Below are 22,109 nucleotides of genomic sequence, written 5' to 3'. Positions count from 1 at the left end.
GTTAGGTAGTCTTATGAATGTTGTTCGAAAGCACTGTATAATCCCTTAGTCTGTCTGTCCTTATCTTCACATTCTCAACGCTTTTAGGTACAAAAAAATGAGGCACTAAAAAGAAAAATAAAAGCGAGAAGAAAAAAAAAATTCGTTATTAGTCACGTGTCTGTCATTTCATCTGTGTCTGTGTTTCAACATGAATTGTCATTTCACTGTATTTTAACCAACTACAATAAAATGTAAAAATGGAAATAGGAAAAAAAAAAAAAGGTCCGCTATTAAACTTCATGAACTAATATATTCATACATGGAGATAAATAAGAAAAAAAAAAAAGACATCAGTCTGAAAGAAAACCAAAAAAAAAAAAAAAATCCGTAGAATAAGCACATCTAAAAAAAAAGTAAAAATATAAAACAAGGCAAAAATCTGAAACAATATAAAAAAGAAAAATCAAATGCTATATGATCTGTATACCCAATAATAATGAGAGAAATGAACTGAAATAAAACTAATAAAAAAACAAAATATAAATAAAAAAAAAAATATGGCACGGATGTTCATCCTTCCATAATGCAATCTAGGTTGTTGTATGAAGAAGAAAAGAAATAGAAAAATTAGAGAAAAAACAAGCCTCGACTCAGTGCGATTTATAATGACTCATCAACATAACTCCAAGTTCAAATATACCAGTAAAAGAATTGAACAAATAATCCGTAGTTCAAGACTTTCTGGAAGAATTCTCGATTAGTTCATCACGCTGGTGAAGAGCAGCTATTATACCATTACGTTTCCACGTTACACATAAATGAAAGCTCGCCATTACGAGAAAGAAAAATATCAAAAGAATCGATATCAAAGCCAATACTCAACATTATTAGAATCAGGGTTGGAGACACCATTAGTGCTTCCATTATTTGTGGTATTGGTGCTGGTCCCATCGTATCCAAATTGACCCTGATTATTCAAATTCTGATTCAAGTTCTGGTTAGCTCCCGAGCTTTGGTAAGTAGGATATTGCAGTTGACAGCGCATATCTTGAAAATCATCAACTCCAAAGCTGCTAGAGCATGCGGGATTATTCAAACTAGAAATATTATTTCCATGGCCATTGGATCCAGAATTAACATCACTTGACACGTTAGAAAAGTTATGCGGGTTATTTTGTGCATATCGTTGAGAAGGGTAAGATCTTGTGGTAGGATCAAAGTAAGCAGTGTTCACATTTGATCCAAGGTTCGCTGCCTTAGCGAAACTAGAATTAGAAACAAAAGCATCATCATATAACGCTCCAGAGGTAGCAGCAATCAAATGATTATTCATTGAGGTTTCTTTCCAGTTGGTTCCTGTCGCTATTTGGCCATTTTGGGTAAACTGATATTCAGGGTTGAGGGCTAGTTTGTGGCCAGTATCACCAAATGCTTTTTCATTATCCAAACTGTTTGCTCTATTTGCACTGGAGCTTTTTCGTATCTGAAAAGAAGAGTTATTATTAATATCCTCCAATTCTACTTCACCAATGTTGAATGTCCTGAAGTAACAAGGCAACGAGCTAGTAGAATGTCTTTTAAGATCATGCAAGTTTGGTCTCTGGTAGTGCTCAGCATGGGTAAGTGTCTGAGTTTGGTGATTATAAAAATTGTTAAAGATTGATGGATCACTTGTGCTTTCATTTTCATTGCCACGATTCTTTTCGATCAACCTAATTCTTTGATCTAAATACAACGAAATCATTCCATCATATATTGGTTGAATGTTGTGGACCAAAGTACTGTCCATTTCCAAGTCCCTAAATGGATTGAAATCGAATTTCATCAATCCGGTTTTGTCATCAAAAAATGAAATTGGTGCTATTCTGTTGGGTTTAATTGAAGGTTTAAGAAATTCAAAAAGATTAAACTTTGAAATTATTGAGTTTTTGAACTTCATTTGTGATTCAGTTGATAGCTGTGCTGGTTTTCCTCCAGAGATCTCGAAAGATTCCTGAATGGATTTATCAACTATGTCATTGAAACCGAACTCGGAGTACCAGGAATCAAGTTTAGGAAAGTCTTGGACATAGAGATTATTCTTTTCATCATCTGGTTTAAAAAATCTCAAAACGGGTTGACCTAACTTCATTTTCGAATCAGAGCTCTTAATATCAATATTTTCTTGTTTTTTCTCCTTGTTACTCAACATCGGCTCATGGATAAAGTGTTCTGGTTTCAATATGGTGCTCTTAAAACGTAACACTGGCACCTCTTCAATTCCTCGATTAACCATTTCTTTATTTAATGATGCTTCACCTAATTGGTTCAATTCTAATGTTGCTGCTGGATCAAGATTCAAATACCTCAAACAACACATCCGTCTTATACGGAAGAATGAGACAACACGGAGACAGTACACTGCATGGCGCTGCAACACATCATGTATGAATTTACTGTTCTGAATTGTCGTTCCTCCGAAACGTTTGTGCTGCTCATCAATACTAATGGAAGGATTAGTGAACTCGGAAAAATCTTCAGAAGAAAACCAGTTTGTTGCAAGGAAATCAATCTCCAAGCTCTTCATGATGAAAAAATATCTTCCTGTGCCAAAAATATGGGTGATGAATTGGGAAGCAGTGTAAAAGTATAATAAAAAGAGCTTTCTGTAAGATGTCATCAGACGGTTTGAATCGATTAGATTAGTTTGTTCAGGCAAGAGTTGAAACCACTTTTTACCAAAGATAAAATAATATTTAGCTGGAAGCACGTACGATGAGCTAGATTCGAGAATGGGTAAAATGTCATTAATAATAGTACTCATCAAGTCTATCAACAAGTAATAATCTGCTCTGTTATCTGCCACTTCAGCTTTAATTTCTTCCTTCATCAAATCTCCCTGGTTTCTAATAAATGCCCCAAATTGAACCAAGTCATCGTAAAATTCTAAAAACGCACTAGTATTATAACTTGGAATATATAGCAGCTTCATTGATTCAGTTATAGAAGTGATGGTCACACAGCTTCGGAAGCCATAATACAATTCATTGGGGAATTTCGAAGTATGAGGGGCGAATTTTTCTATAATCCGGAATAAGTCATTCAGGCACTTCAAGTATCGAGAATGATTTGCAATGTCCGCTAAATCATTATATTTTTCATAGCAGCTGGCTCTTGAATACCAAGACAAAACATCATCCATACAAGAAATTTTGAATAAGACTTTACTTGCAAGTTTTGGGTCATTGGTGATGTCTTCAAGACTATGTGTCTCAAGAATTGATTTAAGAGATATTTGATTTATTTGACAATAATGAGACTTTGAATTGGCATAATGAATCATTAACTTGTTGAGAATTGGTTTTTCAAATGACAAATCCAATTCTTGATCATGAAACAATTTGTTATTAGGATGCATAACCAAATTCCGCAGCTTTAACACTGTTTTGCAAAAAATGTACTTCATGGAAAACTCCATCAAGGCAAAGAAAACTGAGTTTGATTTTTGAGCATTGATAAATGTTTTTTCCAACAATGAGAATAACAATAGTCTAACCTTGGTGAAGTGTTTCGTACGATCGAACAAAGGTCTAAAATCTTTTTCCAAAGATTCCTTGTTGGAGCAGCTTACCTTTTTATGATCGTACAATCTGAATGATTCATTGACTCTGTGAGAGTTGGGTAGGGGGTTAAGAATTTCAGTATTATCTGTAACTTCGAATGATGGAACATTAATAATTTGTCTAATTCCTTGTTCATTGGTCGACCCCAAGCTATTCTGATCGAGTTTTTGACGTTTAGATGATTGATAATCACCGAAATAGCTCAGTGACGCATGACTAAAATTAGCAGGGAAATTTATAGCTGCCTCGGAAGGGATTAATGGAAAAGATAAGTTTAAGTCATCAAAACTGTTACTAAATGTTGGCTTTCCAGTATTAGGTATCGCTTTTTCATTCAAAGGAAGTGGAAATTGAAATGAAGAGGGAAATTCAACTGTGTCTTTCATAGAGGGGCTTAGCAATTGATTATTTTGAATGGTACAGGAGTTTCTTTGTGAAGTTTTTTCCTCAAAATCATAACTTGAATTGAAGCTGTTCGACAATGAGTTATTGTTGCTGATATAAGAGTCTAAATTCTGGAATGTCGGAGTTGAATAAAGCTGTGATGATATTGACACAGAACTATTATTATGCGAATGAAGACCGGAAGGCAGCGCAGATATTTCACATTGATGTGAATTTGAGGGCTGGAATTTGAATTGATCAATACTTGCATTAGAACCGTTGTCGCTACCATTAGTTGGATATGATGCCTGCTCATCCACTTTTTGATGAGAATCGGCAATTTTTTGCTTCTCAGCATCAGACAAATCTAAATAACTGCATCGAACCTTTCAAAACGTTAGTAACTGATAAATTTTTAATATGGAAATGACGAGAATAGGTATAGATATACATACATGTGAGCTCAACTGGCAATTACCACAAACTGGCAATTGCTCATCACATTTCTTTCGCTTCTTTTTGCATTGAAGACATCCTGAGAATTAGAGTTAGTAAATAATTAAAAAAAAAGAAAAAAAAATACAATCAAAATATTGTAAAAGGCCCCAATTCCTCATGTCAACTTCTGATTGTAGTGAATATAGTATTGTCGAGCAAACTATTGAGATCAAAATCTCGGATAAAAACATATTTGGATGAAAAGCTGATTCTGATGCCAAAGAGATATTATAGTATGAGAGAGATATTATAATATGAGAGAAGTATGCTTAAAATCACTACCAGCTAAGCCCCAATAAAAGAAAACGGACCTTGATAATAACAATAAACATACCTAACCTAGATTTCTTGTGTGATTTTCTCGATCTTTTTATCTTGGAGGTATCGGCACCCTGTTGCTGGAAAGGCTGAAACGGGGTTTGTTGTTGTTGAGAAGATATGGGGTTATATATGAACGGGTTTTGATGGTTCATTATTGGCAGCTACGTAGTGTAGTTGATTGATGAATAATAACGGTCAAAACAATTTCTCAAGGTGGCAAAGTGAAAGAAATTTGAAATACTAATACGATGTTGACTCTGAAAAATGTGATGAGATGTGCAGTTTTTTTTTTCGTATTTTTTCATCAACTCCCTATGCTGTGTTGAATATTTCAACAATGTTAACAGTGTCGATATATCAAGAACTTCAATTATCCCAAACTTGGGTAGAATGATAAATAGTATTTTTTTTTTTCTCTTTTCTTTTCTTTTCTTTTCTTTTCTTTTCTTTACTTTTCTCGGGTATCAGATAGTTGTGCTTGTAACAATGCGGGAAATCTAGGCAATAGATTTCATCAAAGATGCGTTTGTACACTACATAGACCAGTAAGCAAATTTTATTTTTAGGGGGATTACAAATATTCCTGCATGCAAGCGCAATGTTCTACTTGAATCAAGTGATACATGCAAAGGCAAGAGCAATTGTGCTCGAGACTGCAGACAAATGCCTGAGAACAGTGAAATTAGAAAGAATTGTACGAATTTGATGAGCTATTCCAGACGGAAACGGTAAGTGTTAAGAGGCAAGGCAGCAAAAAAAAAAAAATTTAAATGGAGTTATCGGAGATATGCAAGATAACTTTCGCAGCAACAGATATATTCTGATACTTCCAATCAATTTTGTTGCAACTCCCAATTACCAATCAGTTATCTTCAATCGACCCCTGTGATTCTTGTCGATACGATAAGTACCAACTATATAGTGCTTCTTGGAGACTGTGTTGAAATGGAATATGTGCAAAATACGAGCGGATCAACAGGAATTGCATGGAATTGGAATAGACCTAGAAGCAGAGTGGCAATTTTTCCAGTTTGATCCAGACCCTAAAAAAAAATACGAGAAACCCCTGGTGTACTCTACGGCTTCCAAATGTCTCACAACGGCTTTTTTTTTTTTTTTGTTGGGGGTCCAAAGCGCCTCCCTGCCTGACATGTGAATAGCCAAGTATTGGCGGTCACGCACCCTTTGACAGGGGGGGGGGAAAGGATGTTATTGGACACCCGGACATCAGATAATAACCAGCATGGTGGTGAGAAAAAAGGAAGTTTTGTTCTCGACGGCTTATTTTGTGTCAGAATATGCAAGCCTCTCATCAGCAACTTCAATGCGAGTCATGTGACTGGCCAACCTCTTTATTATTATTATTATTGTTAATAATATATATATATTTAATTAAATATATCTTACCCTACAAGTGGAATAGATTTACTTTAACCTATTTGATTAGAGTGCTTTGACAAATCATAAATCGTTGGGACTCATGCACTAACAAAAAGTTATATCAATACAGTTTGTTTGCGAGATTCCGCTGGATTCCCGTGTGACATTTATTTGGACAACCAGTTTCAAGTTGCAAAACCTTAAAAAAACAAGTGCCCCAAAACGAGAAAAGTTACCTGGACGTCACCCAACAATTTATTACTAACAAATTACTAAGGCGCGGTAGTTGGGGCAATTGAAACAAAGTTCCTGGATTCCCTCAAGAACCCCGGGTATGGATTCTGAAGAGGCTCAGTCGATGTTTATGTGTCAATAATAATAAGGGTTACCCTTGTTTGTCATATCTATGCCCAAGCGCTCATGGTGTAGGAGGTAAGTGTATATATGCTGACGAGAGAAGAAGAAGCAGCAGGCTATTGGATCATGGTTACTTATAAACTGCAAAAGCGTCTAACATCACCATCGACGAATATGACCTTGAAATGTATTTATTGATTTAAATGGATAACAAGAAAGATCCATTTTCATTGGCTCTGTCGTCTAGAACCAGCAATGGGCAGCTCAATCATTACACAAATTATGGCATGCATTTTGTAGTAACTTGAACATGTAAAGATCAGCTGGATTAATCTATTTGAAAAGAATAAAACAAGGAATTGTCCTACTATTCTAATGACAAGATGACTTGTCGAGTCTTGGATGAGCTCCAATCGTTGAAATGCTGTTTCCAGGAATGCAAAGGATAATATGTTGTTCCTAGAGTATGATCTTATTCATTATAATTATTATTGTTTTATGGGTAATGATCTTGGGTAACTATAAAAGGTTAAGTTTAGCATTATTGTACTCCGAAATTCCATATTGGTGGTACAAGATTTTCGGAGATTTCCATGATGCGTGGTGAGCGAGTGGCTTTCCGTCGCAAAAAGCAGTTAGACTAGAAAAAAGATGGAAAAAAAGTTTAGCAATCCCAAAAGACCACAAGCTAGTCTCCAGAATGTGATTCTCTTTTGTTGGAAACCATTTATTGGTTGTGTCTTCTTGTATGTCCGATTGATTTATTATGGGCCCAATCAGCTGACAGAAGCAGAATTTTTTTTTTTTTTTTATTTTTTTATTTTTTTCAGTTGTTTAATTTCTTGAGAGACCCCAAGTTTCGAAGAGCGACAGGGGTAATACAGGTAAAAAGAGAAAGAAGAAGAAAAGAGAAAAATGAACAGATTACTCCAACAATCAGTCAGGCTGTCTCTTAAGTTAAGGTCTGTTCAAAATCTTAAGCCGTTGAATGGGTACCGTCATAGCTCATCTTCACCTGGCTTCGCTGCTGCCATCGAGGTGGGTGAAAAATTAGTTGAACCAAAAAAGAAGCTTGATGACCCAATTTCAATTGTTAGTCATGAAATGAGCTCGTTAGCCAAAAATATCGCATCACTTATTGGCTCGGGAAACCCTACCTTGAATAGAGCCGCTGCTTACTATTTTGAATCGGATAGCAAAAAGCTTAGACCTTTACTTGTGCTTTTATTGTCCAAAGCCTTAGCAGCGATTCCAAAAGAACAAAGAAATAGATTGAAACCAGATCATTTTGACACTTGTGATCAACCAGCCTACTCTGGGGTCACAAGTAGTATCAACAACGTCACCAATGGAACACCTGATAACTCGCTAACTCCACTCAAAATCTTACACGGTATAAACCCTAGTTTAATATTGGCACCATTGTCATCTCCTTTCGAATCTTTACCTGTGGAAAAAGATATTAATGCTGACATTTTGCCTAAGCAAAGAAGATTGGCGGAAATTGTGGAAATGATCCATACTGCTTCGTTATTGCATGATGATGTTATTGACCATTCGGACACTAGAAGAGGCAGACCAAGTGGTAACGTTGCCTTCACAAATAAGATGGCTGTCCTCGCCGGCGATTTCCTTCTAGGCAGAGCATCGGTAGCTATTGCGAGATTAAGAAACCCAGAAGTGATTGAGTTGATCTCTACTTCAATTGCGAACTTGGTAGAAGGGGAATTTATGCAATTGAAAAATACCATCATGAATAGAAACCCAGATAGATTGGATAATGGCAAAGAAATACCTCGTCCAACTGGTAAAGTTCCAAATCCGGGCCATGAATATTCTGTAACCTTGCCAGAAAATACAACAAATATTACCCACGAACAAAATTGGGACGCTGCCTTCCAGTATTACTTACACAAGACTTACTTGAAGACCGCTGCCTTGATTTCTAAATCAAGTCGTTCATCTGCAGTTTTATCTGGTGCTCAAGAAGATGTTTTGGAAAACTGTTATCAATTTGGCAGAAACTTGGGGATCTGTTTCCAATTGGTGGATGATATTTTGGATTTCACAAGAACTTCTGATGAGCTCGGGAAACCAGCGGGTGCTGACTTGCAACTAGGCCTCGCCACTGGTCCTGTTTTATATGCTTGGAAAGAAAACCCGGACTTGGGTCCAATGATTGCCAGAAAGTTCTCCCAAAAGGGAGACATTGAGTATGCCGTCAAAAATGTCGAGAAATATAACGGTTTGCAGAAGACCAAAGAGTTAGCGGAGGAATACAAAAACAAAGCCTTAGAAAACTTAAGGACTTTACCAGAATCAGATGCCAGAGCCGCTTTGGAATTCTTGACTAACACCGTCACCACAAGAACAAAATAGAGTAACTGCCTATGCCTCTTAGATGCCATCTGAAACCCTGGAAAAGCACCGATTTAATTAACATTCCTTATGGTAGAGTGATTTTCCTATATGATTATTTTAATAGAATTGTATGAACATTTCAATATATAAAAGCTCTTGTATATAATTATACATGTTTTATGATTATTGTCTTTTTGACACAATTTGGTGGCGTCAAGAAAGAGCTTCCTGTTAAATGTATGCGCGCGCGTTTATCAATATTCTTTTTTATTTTTTTTTTTTTTTTTTTCTATTCTAAAAAATTTATAACCAAACAGTATTACAGATATAGAATAATTCAATCCATTAAGCTTGCCTCCAAGATTTAATCCAATTTTGTTACAAAAATATTCGGTGTCTGTGATTCGCAAGATTTCTCACTGATCAATTTAGACTTGAAAAAAAAAAAAAAAAAAAGAAAAGAAAAGTAGACTGCTAGGGTTTTGCGCCATATAAATTATTACATTTACACACAAAAAATATCAAGATGAAGTTAACAAGATTTTTAATGAAGCTTTCGCTTGAATCGGTACAGATTGAGCTTAAAAATGGTACAATTATAAGTGGTTCTGTTCTTAATGTGTCACCATCAATGAACGTCTCTCTTAAAAATGTGAAAATGACCATCAAAGACCGCGACCCTCAGGAACTCGATTTCATAAACGTTAGAGGAAGTAACATACGGTTGATCATACTACCAGATTCACTCAACTTGGATACTTTATTAATTGACGAAACTCCAAAGATGAAAAACTCCAAAAAGAAAGCGCCAGCGGGGATAACGAGAGGTGGTAGTCGAAATATGAGTGGAAGAGGAGGAAGAAGAGGCGGTAGAGGCTTTTAATTTTACTACGATTGGTATGTTTATTATTGTGTAATGATAGTTGATGTGAATGGAATGTATATTTTGCATAATGTCTTAAGGATTAGCATTTTGAAATAGCTGAAAATCGCCAAAAGCTAATGATTGTAGCTCTACATGATAAGGTGTAAAAAAAATAGTCGTGTAAAATCCGTCAAGAATGTATAGCAAAGCATAAAAAAATAAAACCCATTGTAAAAATGCAAAAAAAAAAAAAATTGTATAAGAAAACAAATTAATTAAATAGAAATCTAAGAAGCTTGTTGCTGCTGATCTTCAATGAAAGACATTGCCTCTTCCTTGTTTATCTCACTAACTTTCGATATCTTCTTGTTATACATAATACCGTAATACTTATTAGCAATATTCAAAAGTTCTGGTCTGAAAGTGGTGCAAATAAATTGAGCATTTGCAGACAATTTGTGAATCAAAGCAGCAACGTCGGTACGATACTGAGTATCCAAATTGGCATCGATTTCATCAAATAAATAGAAGGGAGCAGGATCACATTTTTGGATGGCCAAAATCAAAGCTATAGCACACAAAGACTTTTGACCTCCTGATAATTGCTCTATACGTTGTTGCTCATCAGATTTTGAATTGAAAGAAACTTGAATAGAAATTCCGCTATAATTATCAATACTTGAGTCATCATTATCAAAAGCATCGGTCATAATTTCATCGTCATCCTCGTCCCTATTATTTTGCGTCATCAACGTGACTTGGTCTGCAGTGTCATCTTTATTTTGCATTATTAATTTACCAACACCAGCAGGAACCAATTTTTCAAATATCTCTGAGAAACCTTCTGACAAATTCTTGAAAGTTCTAGTGATGGCATTATTTTTCCGTTTTTCCAAGACTTGGATCAAGTTTTCGATAGACTCTTTGGATTTGTCAGATTCTTTGCGTCTTTCAACCAATTCATCATGCTGTTTGGAAAAGTTTAGATATTGCTCTAGGGCTTTTCTATTGATATGATCATATTTGGTTAACTTCTTATTGACCGAATTCAAATTTCTTAATAACTTTTCAGCATCCAACCCGATGAATTTGGTAAAAGCTTCCTCCGGTAAAACACCCAATTCTCTAATCTTCTTCAGAACATCTTCACGACGGTTCACTAATAACGATTTTTTGGAAATATTTTTTTCTGCTGTTTTCTGGAAGCTAGATAATTTTTTGCTAAATTTTTTCTTATCATCGTTAATCTTATCTAAAGCTCTATTTTTGGATTCAAGATCAGTAGAAATTTCTTCGAGTTCCTTGTTCAATTTCTCACCCTTAGATGTCAATTCTTCTACTTCAGTTTCAATATTTTTCAATTTGTCTTGAGCTTGCCTTTGGTTGCTTTCAGAGATTTCATCCTTGAAAACTTCAACTCTTGATGATAATTGATCACGTCTAGGATACAATTTCTCTTTCAATTCTGATTCAATTGACGATAATTCCAACTCCTTTTTGGTCAACAATAAGGCAGCCTCGCTAGATTCCTTCTCAAGCTTAACAATCTTCATACTAACGGTTTGTAATTCATTGATCTCATTACTGGTTAGTCCCTTTTGGAAGTCACTCTCTAATTCATCTTTATAACTTTGGTTTTGTAACTCATACTGACTAATGATCCGTTCATCAGATTCTATAATGGAAATAATAGATCTGATTTCTTGTTGGTAATTTAATTTGTCGTTTTGAAGTTTCAATAGTTTAACTCTGAGAGGTTCTTTTGAAAGCATCAAAATATCGTATTTTCTTTGAGCGTTACTAACGCTAGAATTGGCGGCAGTGATCTTTTGGTCAATAGCCTCGATTTTTCTCTTCAATTCATGTAGAACAGATTTGGCTTCATCATATTCGTGCTTTCTTCTGCGCTGGATAGATAAAGAGTCGATTCTAGATCTCTTATGATCTCTATAACCACCAGTCAACACACCCTTTTTGTCAGCCCTATCGCCATCCAAAGTGATTGCAGTGAGCTTATATTCACGAGCTATTTGAGACCCAACATCCAATGAAATTGTAACAACAGCTTTACCATAAACTTGATTAACAGCCGCTTGGTAGGTTTCATCAAATGCCATTTTTTGAATCAATGGGACACAGTCTTTACGCGCTGGATAAACCTGATTTTTTGGGGAAAGTCTGTTCAATGGCATAAAGGTAACTCTACCAGATTTCTCTCTAACTAATTCCTCCATAATTGTGGAAGCAGTGTTATCATTATCAACAACAACATGAAACAACGAATTTCCAGCGATCACTTCAGCAGCGGTCTTGTATTTTTGGTTAACTTCAATTAACTCTCCCAAAGGACCATAAACACCAACTAATCCCAATCTTTCTGCAATACGTTTGACAGATTCAAGACCAGTACTTTGAGTTCTATCCATTGTTTCTGCGACGTACCCATTGGCTTTCTGGAGTTCCTCAAAAGCAGAATCAATTATGGCTCTTTGTCTTGCCTCATTTCTCCATAACTGCTTTCTTTCGTCAATCAAATCTGAATATTGCTTTTTAGCATCAGTTACATTCTTGAATATTTCAGTCGTCTCTTTCTTAGAATCTTCCCCGGTCAAGATATCTTGGATTTTGGAAATCTCTATATCAACCTCCTTCACTTGTTGAGCTAATTGCTCATGTTGCGATTTAGATGAGTCTAAATCAGTTTTCTTCTCCTTAATTCTGCTTTCCATCTGTTTGATATTTTCTCCCAACCAGTTATCTCTATCCTGTCGACTCCTGAATTGTGATTTTCTACCTTCTTTGGAATACAAGGTTCTCTGCCTTCCAGTTAATTCATTCAATTGATCCTTTAGAAGCTTTTCCGTGTCTTTAAGCAGCTTTAAAACTGGAGCTTCTTCAGATAATTTGGACTCATTTTCTTGGATTTCGGATTGAAGTTGTTTCAATTCGTTATTTTCGGAACTTACCTCTTTGCGGATACTTGTAGCCTCATTTTTCAATTCTGCAACGATTTCCTCTTGCTTCGCAAGCTCTACTAATAAGTCATTCAAATCAGAATCACATTGATTTTTATCAACTTTCAAAACACTCAACCTCGACTTCAACTCACTCAATAATTCCTCGATTTGTAAAGTTTGTGCTTCTCTTTTTTCTAATTCAATCACCTCATCAGTATTATCATCGATATCCTTGGTATGCTGAGAATCGATTGACTCGATTTGTTCATCGATTTCCTTCATCTCGCGATCATAAAGCGTATATTCAAGGAATTTCTTTTCTCTTTCAAATTCTTGAAATTTCTTCAATTCCTCTTTTTCAGAATTCAAATCATCTAATCTTTCTTCAATGAACGAAAGCATTTCATCTATTTTCTCTCTTTGTTTGTTGGATGCCTCCATTTCTTTCAACGATTGTTTCAATTTTTGCTCAAACACCTGGGCACCAGCAACCTCCTTTAACAATTGCAATCTTTCAGAATCTTTTGCGTTGGTCAAGGCAGTAATACGGCCCTGAGGAACAATATAATACGGATTAGATCTGGAAAACCCCGCGCTTTCAAGTAAATTCATGATGTCTGATCTTTGGGCTGACCTATGATTAATGGAATAATCATCCTTCTTTAACCCAATGGTTCTTCTAATCACAATTTCGTCCTTCTCAATTGGGAATCGGCGATCAGTATTATCAAACACAATTTCCACATACGCTGACATGACAGTTCCTGAGCCCTCATGAATGAGCCCCTGGCGCTCCTCTCTAGACATTTGAGTATAAGCGTCAGACAAGACGAATCTGATCGCTGCAAAGAAATTCGACTTCCCTGAGCCATTTCTTCCCACAACCACATTAGTATTAGGAGAAAGAAGATCAATCACTGTTGCCTCCTTATAGGTCTTGAAACCCTGCAACGCAATCCTCTTGATATGCATTTTTGGGGAATTGGTGATTGTGGGTTAGTGCTCGTTCGTAAGATCCGATGAGAAGCGAAAATCAACAAAAGAAAAATTGACATGAAAAAAATGACGCGCGTGGGGTGCCCACCCTCTGAAATGGGACTAATTACAGAATATAGGATGACAATAAAATGAACCGTTTGATAAAACCTGATAAAAGTTAATGAGGATAAATTAATTAAAAAAAAATTAGCGGGGTAAAAAGCAAATAAACAAACAAATGAAATAAACGAGTAATCTTTAGAAAGAAAATAATTGAAAAATGATGGCTTTAAACGTAAACGGAAGAAGTCAATACCAGGTTGTAAATGGATCGCCTTCATCAGCATTTATAGCACCAAACCCATCTGATTTGGAGTTGGCAACAAACTTGGAACCAGAATGCTTGAATGTGAAACCAATAAAATATCTATTATCAATGTTCTTATCACCCATTCTTTCAATGGCAGCTTTCTTGGCTAGCACTTCCTTATATTTCGCCATATCTTCATCATTACTAAAATCATCAAAGTAGCCTGCATCTTCTTCGTCATCTAGTTGCGGGGTGAATGGTGGAATTCTACTTCTTAGGTTCTCCCAGTCCACCTCAGCAAAATATGGCATGACCATGACTTGTTTAAAAGATCTAATTCTATCTTTTGGTGAAGCAATCAACCTTGTGATCAATTGCCATGTTCTATCTGAAAAGACATATCTACCATCTTCATAACGAGGTCTTCTCAAGGCCTCTTTCCATCTTCTCAAATTGGTATAGGTATCTTCTGGATTGGCCCCTGCAAATGGTGGGTAGCCAACTAGAGTTTCAAAGAGCATACAACCCAACGACCAATAATCAATAGTATAATCATAAGATCTTCCTTCAAGGACTTCAAGAGCCATATAATCTGGAGAACCGACAATAGAATTCGCAAGATGAATGTCTTTGGCCCTCAAGGATCTATACATTTTCTGTCTTTCCTTCACAGAACCAGTTGGTATACTGTAGTCCAAATCTTTAACAGCGGCCAATTTTGATTTCATACTCTCAATTCTATCGGTAGAAACAGAACCGGCAGCTAAACCAAAATCAGTCAACTTGATATGCCCCTTGGCATCAATCAAGAAGTTCTCAGGCTTCAAATCTCTATGAGTATAACCTAATTGATGTAAAGCATTAACTGCGGTGAACATTTCACTGATATAGAATCTGGCGTGTGGTGGAATCAAAACTCCTGTGTTGTTTAATAAGGTTCTATAGTCACCACCTGGGACAAACTCCATAGCCAAAAAAACATTGTCACTATCTTGAAACGCATAGAATAATTTGACCAACCACTCTGATCTGGTATTTGTTAAAATGTCTCTTTCGGTTAAAACGTGTCTGGTTTCATCTAGCTTCATCAACAATCTTTTACTCAAGACCTTCAAAGCGACGATCTCTTTAGTGTCCTTCTTTTTGGCCAAATAGACTTGACCATAACCACCTTGCCCAACTTGGGTAATCATCTCAAAGTCTTTATGTTTTGGCTTAAGTCTGCGCTGTCTAAGCAATGACGTCTCTTTCGACAAGTAATCATTATACATAGATTGTCGTTCATTTGGATTAGCGACTTTTGAAAGAGCTTCTTTTGTCTGGTTCAATCTTTGTCTTCTAGAGATAACATAATCAAACATATCACAGTAATAGTCTAAGAAGTACATCTGGCAAACATTGACCAATCTTTTAGTCTTTTGTGAGTTTGCCTTTTGGTAAAAGTCTTTACCCAAGGACCTTGTTGGGGCAGTAGCAGTGGTATTTGTTTGACCATATTGGATAGACTTGGTTGGAGAAGGGAAAGGGGAGTTTTCTTTGTTTCTTTCGGCGTAGTTGAACTTTGTTGGACTGGTGTTTGGCATGATTTGGTTGACGTTGTCATGATAGTCGACCTGGATGGCCTGAAGACCAGAAGTGAGGTCATCGACACCGGTTCCTTTTGATCTTGCTCCGAAGAAGTTCATATCTGTTAATCAATTGTTTATGAGACACTGAGGATAGCTTCTTGCAAGTCCAAAACAGCTGGAGCAAATAGAAAAACACAGAAGAGAACCCAAAAAAGAACTTGCAAAACCTGGGACATGATCACGTGTGTTTGTTTACCTTTTACCACGAAGGGGTAAGGCCTATGTGGGGTTTCTAACCCCTAATACACCACCATGACAAGTCACGTTATCGGCGCGACAGGATTTTTGATTTTCCACCCAACAACACAAACCAAAAACTGGGAAGGACGAATATTGGTGTTGTAAAAAGTGGAATCACCAATTCTTTCATTTAAAAATGTCCAAATACTCCTCCCAAACAGTTGCTCAATTAAAGGAGCTACTTAAGGCTAAAGGCCTTTCCACCAATGGTGTGAAAAGTGACTTGGTGGCTCGTCTTGAAGAAGCTGACAGCAGTGAAGAAGGCAAAGAGGAACCAGTTGCCACTATCGCGTCTGAAAGTGCTGATGCTGCCAAGGTTGAAAGCGCTGCTGAAGAAGCTAACTCTGAAAAACCAAAGCAAGATGTTACCAGCGAAGAAAAGCCGGAAGAAGGTGCTAAAGTTACAACTGCGGGTGACTACACCATCATTCACCCAAGTAAAGATGCTCCAAAGGAAGAAGAAGAAAAAGAAGAAAAAGTAGTAGAAGAAGAAAAACCAAAGGAATTGAGTCCTGAGGAGTTGAAATCAGCTGCTGTTGAATTGTTGAATAAGAAAATCGAGCGTGAAAAGAAATTTGGTGGGGAAAACTCAGAAACTACCATCAAAGACCTTGAAAAATCTCTTGCCAGAATTGAAAAATTCGGTATCACTCCAGAATCTGTTTTGGCAAAAGAAATTGGCCTTGCTACCGGAACTAGAAGTTTGGGTGCTAAGACTGATAGAGTTCAAAAACCGTTCAAGGAAAAATTCCACGGCAGAAGATATAGTAACAAGGGGAGAAAGCCTTTCAACAGACGTCGTTAATGTAAAACTTTTATCATTGTATTTTTAAGTATTGTTTATTATTTATTTCTTTTTTATTCTTTTCTTCTTTATGTTGTGTTTATTATTGAGAAAACAGCTTCTAAAATTTTATGTGGAATTGCAAGTGCATATATGCAATATACTTGTTGTTGGTGATGTTATTATTATTATTATCGTGATTTTCTTGTAATGCGCGGGGTGCATAACCCCTGTTATTTTCTTTAGAAGGTCATCACATCTTTAAAGTGACTTTTTTTGACAGGACAGAATAACATTCGTAGCTCCCATAAGCCAATTGCCACATCAGCACAGACAATAGAAAATGTCTTTAGTGGTCTACAATGACGATCGTAGTGAGCTCAAAGTTGTATTGTATGTTGTCTCCTTTATCATTTATATATATCCCTGATAACTAACTAACTATTTTCAGACATGACCCACAAAGAGACGCTATGATAATTCATGACACAAATTCCAATAAGTTCCAATTGATCAAAACGACACATGATCACTCTGATGGTTATGGTAATAACAAGAATCTTCACTCGCAACTGAGTAATGATATTCAATGTCCCAATTGTGGCCATGCTATAAGAAATCCGGGTGCACCATCACCATCCACTACATCTTCTTCCGCCCCTCCAACCAAGTCCCTAACACAGCAACAAAGTAGTTTTGATAGAAGAGGATCTGACGTTTTTAACAACAGATTCAATAGAGATTTCAAGTATATTAATAATAACTATTTTAAACTTTTAGCTATATCTTCTAATGCCCATGAAGGCGTTGAAGATATACAGGAGCCTCAATTGTTAGATATGAACCAGGCTCCTCCACAACCAAAGATTTTTTCTTTAGATAACTCTAGCCAAACAAGTAATACCAAAGGAATGGTCGCTTCCTCAAAACTATATGAAGAATTACCAAAAAATCTTTTCACTCATGACTATTTCAGGAAATTCTTCAAAATTGACAAATTATTGGGAAGAGGATCAAATGCCTCGGTTTATAAAGTTGAGCACTTTATTAATGATTTTTCGTTAGGTTTTTTTGCAGTGAAAAAAATTGCAATTGGGAATGATACCAAGGGTTTATTAAGAATTTTGAAAGAAGTAGAGTTGCTTTGCTTGTTGAGTACCTCGAACAAAAATCTAGTTAAGTATAATCATGTGTGGTTAGAAATCAGCCAAGCCAGTGACTTTGGTCCCAAGGTGCCTTGTGCCTTCATTTTAACTGAATACTGTGATGGAGGAAATTTAGAAGAGTTAGTGAACAACTTGAGCCACCCAAAAGCTGATATTGAGGCACAAAAGCAGAGGATAAGAGAGCTTAGAAAACAGAAAAAGCGAGGCACTGGATTTCATCAAGAAAAAGGCCTAACGAGTCCAAAGTTTCTCAGCTTGATTGAAGTCCTCAAATTCTTCAAAGATATAGTAACGGGAGTCCACGAATTACATTCCAATCATATCATTCATAGAGACTTAAAACCTTCAAACTGTTTGATATCCAACAGGCATGAGGATTTACCAAGTGAATTTGATCAAGCTGAATTTATTAATGAAGAGAAATACAAGAAGTTTTTGTCTTTACCTAGAATTTTGGTTTCTGATTTTGGGGAAAGTCAATTTGAAGGGAAGCTCAGAAATTCAACAGGAGCCACAGGTACTTTAGAGTTTGTGGCGCCTGAGCTTTTGCTTCCAAAAAGTCCAACCAGCACCTCTTTAAATGAATTCAGTAAATCAACTGACATGTTTGGCTTAGGAATGATTTTGTTCTTCATGTGCTTTGGTGATCTTCCTTATCAAACGACATTCTCTGATTTAGATTATTCTTCTCTAAAGAACCAAATTAAGAATTTTGACATTATTGAATTCTTCAATTCTTCAAACTTCTACGGCAAATATCAACGGGAGGATTTATCAAGTGAGATTTATAATATTATGAAAAATCTTCTTAGCAGAAACCCTATCGAAAGACTTTCCACATCTGAATTGTTGAAGCTTTTACATCAATTAATCGCCAAGGAGCTATATTCTGGTAGATTTGTTCCTATGGAAGGCTCGTTAGTTCTGCTGTTAGATGATAATTATTCTTCTAGCACACACACAAATGGGAATAATGACAAGAGCTACAAGAGCGAAAATGAAAATTATCTTGCTATTGCTGAGACGAAGACGGATATTATCGTGCCAATCAAAGTTCCTGGTCAAAAGGATCGGTCGCTCTTCAATATTGTAATATCCAGAGTTGAAAATGACTGGCGATTTTATATTATAGCAAAGCTATTGGTAGTTTCTATTGAGATTAAATTGATTTCCTACTTCGTAGAGAAGTATTATTCAAATAATTATGAAGATTTGGGGGACGATTTTAATAAGTTTCTGAGAATCTTTGATGGGGGTATTTTGAGTTCATTTATGCGGAGAGAAAAATATTTACTTTTGAATTTGTTGGTACTAGGCATGACTATTTCTACTTCCAGTATATCAAACTCACTCTTTGTGATAGCTTTGCTGGCCTTTATTGATCAGGCATTATTTTTGATGAAATAGCGGAGCTTCATTTTACAGATAAGAGATAAGAGCTTGAAAAAAAAAAATGGTTTTGTTTGTATTCATATCAGTATAAATTACTTCAGAAAATCAAATTTTTGATCATTTGATAGCGCTTTCAAAAAAGCCTCTGCGCTTTCATAATGAGAGGTATCAGGAAGAGCCAATTCATCAAGTTTCTGCTGATCAAACTTTGTGCCTGGGATAATTGACAAAGATGGGTCTCGAATTGTCTCATCGAGGTTGAACATATCTGGGTCGAACTGGATTGGTGACAGCAGTAACTCTGGAAAATTGAATATATTTGCTTGGTACGCTTGATTATATCCTGCTATCGGGTTTGGCGATATTTTTTGTTTTCCCTTGATAAAACCAAGCTGAGGCTGGCTTTCTTGGATCATTTGGGAAATATCAGATATTGATTTCCCATAAAAGTTCCCCAGGTTTACAACATTAAGTTTGCCTATCATGCTATTACTGTGAGTTCCTGACTGTGGTGGGCTTTGAGTAAAAGAAGGAATTCTTTGAAAATTATCGCTATATGCCCTTCTCCTCATCTCCTGGCTCAAAATAGTATTATTAACATGATATCCTCTACTTGGAGGTATGTGCTGCTTTGTATCACCACTTGGCATGAAATTCATTTTATATTCATCAGAAGTAGGTGAAAAATCTGTGTCGTCGTCAATAGCATCTTCTCCGCGACTGCCTTCATCAGTGTCATCGTCATCATTAAAGCTGAAGGATTCCAAAACGGCAGGATAGATTTCATATTTTTCATCATCTTCGTCATTGACTTCAATCTCTGGTTCATTGATTTTTATACTTTGAGCCACCTTGGTTTTCATTTTGTCATCATCATGATTTCTAGCTCTGTCAATGATCACTTTTAGGAACTTTTCCAACGTGTCAATAGCGTCATTTTTCCTAATCCCCATTTCGCTCAACTTGAAGTAATTTGCCCCGATTAGTTGAATAGTGGTTTGTCTAGTTTTTTGAGATGACATAAACGGCAAGGAATTCAATAAAGTTGATGAAGCATAAATGATTTGCTCATTCTGGAAATCCGGGGATCCTTTAATGAAATAAGCACGCAAGCCACAAAAGCTATCAAGAAGTTTGAAAGAATATTTCACAGAGGTTATAATACAGGTTTTTCTTAATAATGCAAAGGATTCTAATTGCTTCTTTGTGAATTTTTTGTTCTGAAGTGGGTAAAAGTGACTATTTTTAATTTTCAAATCTTCCAAAATTCTTTGACTTAAATAAATATTGTAATAATAATAGGCATGAAGTAGAATCTTTGCAAAATCGCTCTTGATTAAATCCACATAGGATATTTTCCAATCCTCCAAATCTGGAATCTTTAAAAGCTGTCTCTCGTGATCGATATAAACTGAGTTTTCACTATCGATATCGTTCAATATTTTTAATGCCAAACTGCCATCATAAATTAAATTGATGATCTTGAACAACAAATCGAGCTTCGAAACTATAATCTTATCACCGACAAGAATTTTCCCTGGATATTTCAAGATAACACGGGAAAAATTCAAATAGTCTATCGTCATAAACACCGGTTTGTTATAATCCAATGACGCTTGTAAAAATGAAACTAATAATGAGTTATAAATTCGAAGATGATATAATTGAGCACTATCCGCTTGCTTTTTAATAAAAATGGTTGTGAAAATAGCTTGAAAATCAAAGGCTAAAACAGAATGACTGATTCCAAAATTGGTAGTTAACCATTTGTTTAGTCTATATTGATTCTGATTATTTTTCCTCACGATATTGAAAGTTGACATGTACACAATAGCTTCAATATCATGGTCTGTCAATTTATCGACAAGTAATGCTTTCCCAAACAACTTCATTGCAAGTTCAAATAGGGTATTCTGTTCCCCCACATAGCTATCATTCTTGTCAAGACACATCCCAATCAACACAAAGATGCAAGTAATGAACGGATGGTCATAAACGTACTTTGTGTCGATTTTTTTGATTCCCCCGGGGATGATCCAAAAGTGACTGGTTCTCAAAAATGCTTTCGATAACCGTAAATAAAGTTTTCTATTGTTATTGAATAACAGAATGAATTCGTTGCACAGATGCTTGAAGGATTCATAAACGTTAGATCTTTGAAGAATTGAGTTATTGAGTTGACTAATGATCTGAGCTGGGGCCGAGGCTTTGAAAAAATCTAGCTGTATATCCTCCACGCCATCAGTTACTAAGGTTTTCCTAACATTCAATCTTTCTGTTATTAATGGGCCACTAGAGTGCCGCTGTTGTTGTTGTTGTTGTTGTTGTTGTTGTTGTTGTAGCGAGTTCACTTTATTAGTCAATTCATCAAATCTTGCCTCAAAGGAATCCAATTTTTTCATAATTGCACTCATGAAGACTCCAATCCCACCTTCCACCATACTAATTTTTTCCAAACCGGCATCATAGTTGTTGCTTTCCCCTGAACTTTCGCCAACATGTTTCAGCACCAATGAGCACGGTAATTCTAATTTTGTACAACGATGACATCTCGGTTGACCTATTTCTTTATCACAACGAGTTTTGAGGCGTCGGCAAGAGTCACAAGATGCTCTCTTTCTTTTTTTCTTAGAAGGTCCTAAAGATGTGTCCTCATGCTCTGTACTCATCGTGGGTATTAGATGATGACTTGACATTGCTGAATATTTCGCTTATCTATCTTATCCCCTATGCGGGTTAAAACCGTTGTTTAATTTTATTTTTTTTTTTTTTTTTTCAAAGCTATCGCAGCGGAGTCCTGTCAAAATGAACCAATAAAATTTACTACATCAATATTTCAAAAAACCTCTTTTTTTTCAATTTGTTTTAGAAAAATATAATATATTACTATTATTATCTAATCAT

General features: G+C 36.0%; 8 protein-coding genes across 8 annotated transcripts; 4 read left to right on the top strand and 4 right to left on the bottom strand. All coding sequences in view use genetic code 12, as the record gives it.

Annotated features, from left to right (window-relative positions):
- Window positions 1-847: 847 nt before the first annotated feature.
- On the bottom strand, window positions 848-4,939 carry DASC09_038340 (Zn(II)2Cys6 transcription factor domain-containing protein; the record flags this gene model as incomplete). Its single annotated transcript, XM_064997433.1, has 3 exons — window positions 848-4,354; window positions 4,424-4,503; window positions 4,801-4,939. The coding sequence occupies 3 exons, from the start codon at window positions 4,937-4,939 to the stop codon at window positions 848-850; spliced, it is 3,726 nt and encodes a 1,241-aa protein (XP_064853505.1).
- Window positions 4,940-7,439: 2,500 nt separating this feature from the next.
- On the top strand, window positions 7,440-8,903 carry COQ1 (trans-hexaprenyltranstransferase; the record flags this gene model as incomplete). Its single annotated transcript, XM_064997432.1, has 1 exon — window positions 7,440-8,903. The coding sequence occupies one exon, from the start codon at window positions 7,440-7,442 to the stop codon at window positions 8,901-8,903; it is 1,464 nt and encodes a 487-aa protein (XP_064853504.1).
- A 508-nt stretch (window positions 8,904-9,411) lies between these two features.
- On the top strand, window positions 9,412-9,768 carry SMD1 (mRNA splicing protein SMD1; the record flags this gene model as incomplete). The annotated part of the gene is made up of 1 exon (XM_064997431.1): window positions 9,412-9,768. The coding sequence occupies one exon, from the start codon at window positions 9,412-9,414 to the stop codon at window positions 9,766-9,768; it is 357 nt and encodes a 118-aa protein (XP_064853503.1).
- A 269-nt stretch (window positions 9,769-10,037) lies between these two features.
- On the bottom strand, window positions 10,038-13,679 carry SMC3 (cohesin subunit SMC3; the record flags this gene model as incomplete). Its single annotated transcript, XM_064997430.1, has 1 exon — window positions 10,038-13,679. One exon carries the CDS (start codon window positions 13,677-13,679, stop codon window positions 10,038-10,040), a length of 3,642 nt encoding a protein of 1,213 aa, XP_064853502.1.
- Window positions 13,680-13,994: 315 nt separating this feature from the next.
- DASC09_038300 (serine/threonine-protein kinase) lies at window positions 13,995-15,680 on the bottom strand (the record flags this gene model as incomplete). Its single annotated transcript, XM_064997429.1, has 1 exon — window positions 13,995-15,680. One exon carries the CDS (start codon window positions 15,678-15,680, stop codon window positions 13,995-13,997), a length of 1,686 nt encoding a protein of 561 aa, XP_064853501.1.
- Window positions 15,681-15,999: 319 nt separating this feature from the next.
- THO1 (Tho1p) lies at window positions 16,000-16,668 on the top strand (the record flags this gene model as incomplete). Its single annotated transcript, XM_064997428.1, has 1 exon — window positions 16,000-16,668. The coding sequence occupies one exon, from the start codon at window positions 16,000-16,002 to the stop codon at window positions 16,666-16,668; it is 669 nt and encodes a 222-aa protein (XP_064853500.1).
- A 322-nt stretch (window positions 16,669-16,990) lies between these two features.
- Window positions 16,991-19,220, top strand: IKS1 (protein kinase IKS1; the record flags this gene model as incomplete). Its single annotated transcript, XM_064997427.1, has 2 exons — window positions 16,991-17,040; window positions 17,099-19,220. 2 exons carry the CDS (start codon window positions 16,991-16,993, stop codon window positions 19,218-19,220), a joined length of 2,172 nt encoding a protein of 723 aa, XP_064853499.1.
- Window positions 19,221-19,297: 77 nt separating this feature from the next.
- URC2 (Urc2p) lies at window positions 19,298-21,901 on the bottom strand (the record flags this gene model as incomplete). Its single annotated transcript, XM_064997426.1, has 1 exon — window positions 19,298-21,901. The coding sequence occupies one exon, from the start codon at window positions 21,899-21,901 to the stop codon at window positions 19,298-19,300; it is 2,604 nt and encodes an 867-aa protein (XP_064853498.1).
- Window positions 21,902-22,109: the final 208 nt, after the last annotated feature.

This window comes from Saccharomycopsis crataegensis (genome assembly GCF_037102585.1).
Source record: "Saccharomycopsis crataegensis DNA, jcf7180000000084, whole genome shotgun sequence".
Classification (NCBI taxonomy): Eukaryota; Fungi; Ascomycota; class Saccharomycetes; order Ascoideales; family Saccharomycopsidaceae; genus Saccharomycopsis; species Saccharomycopsis crataegensis.
Note: the sequence above shows the minus strand (reverse complement) of the source record. Positions and strands in the feature narration are given on the sequence as shown.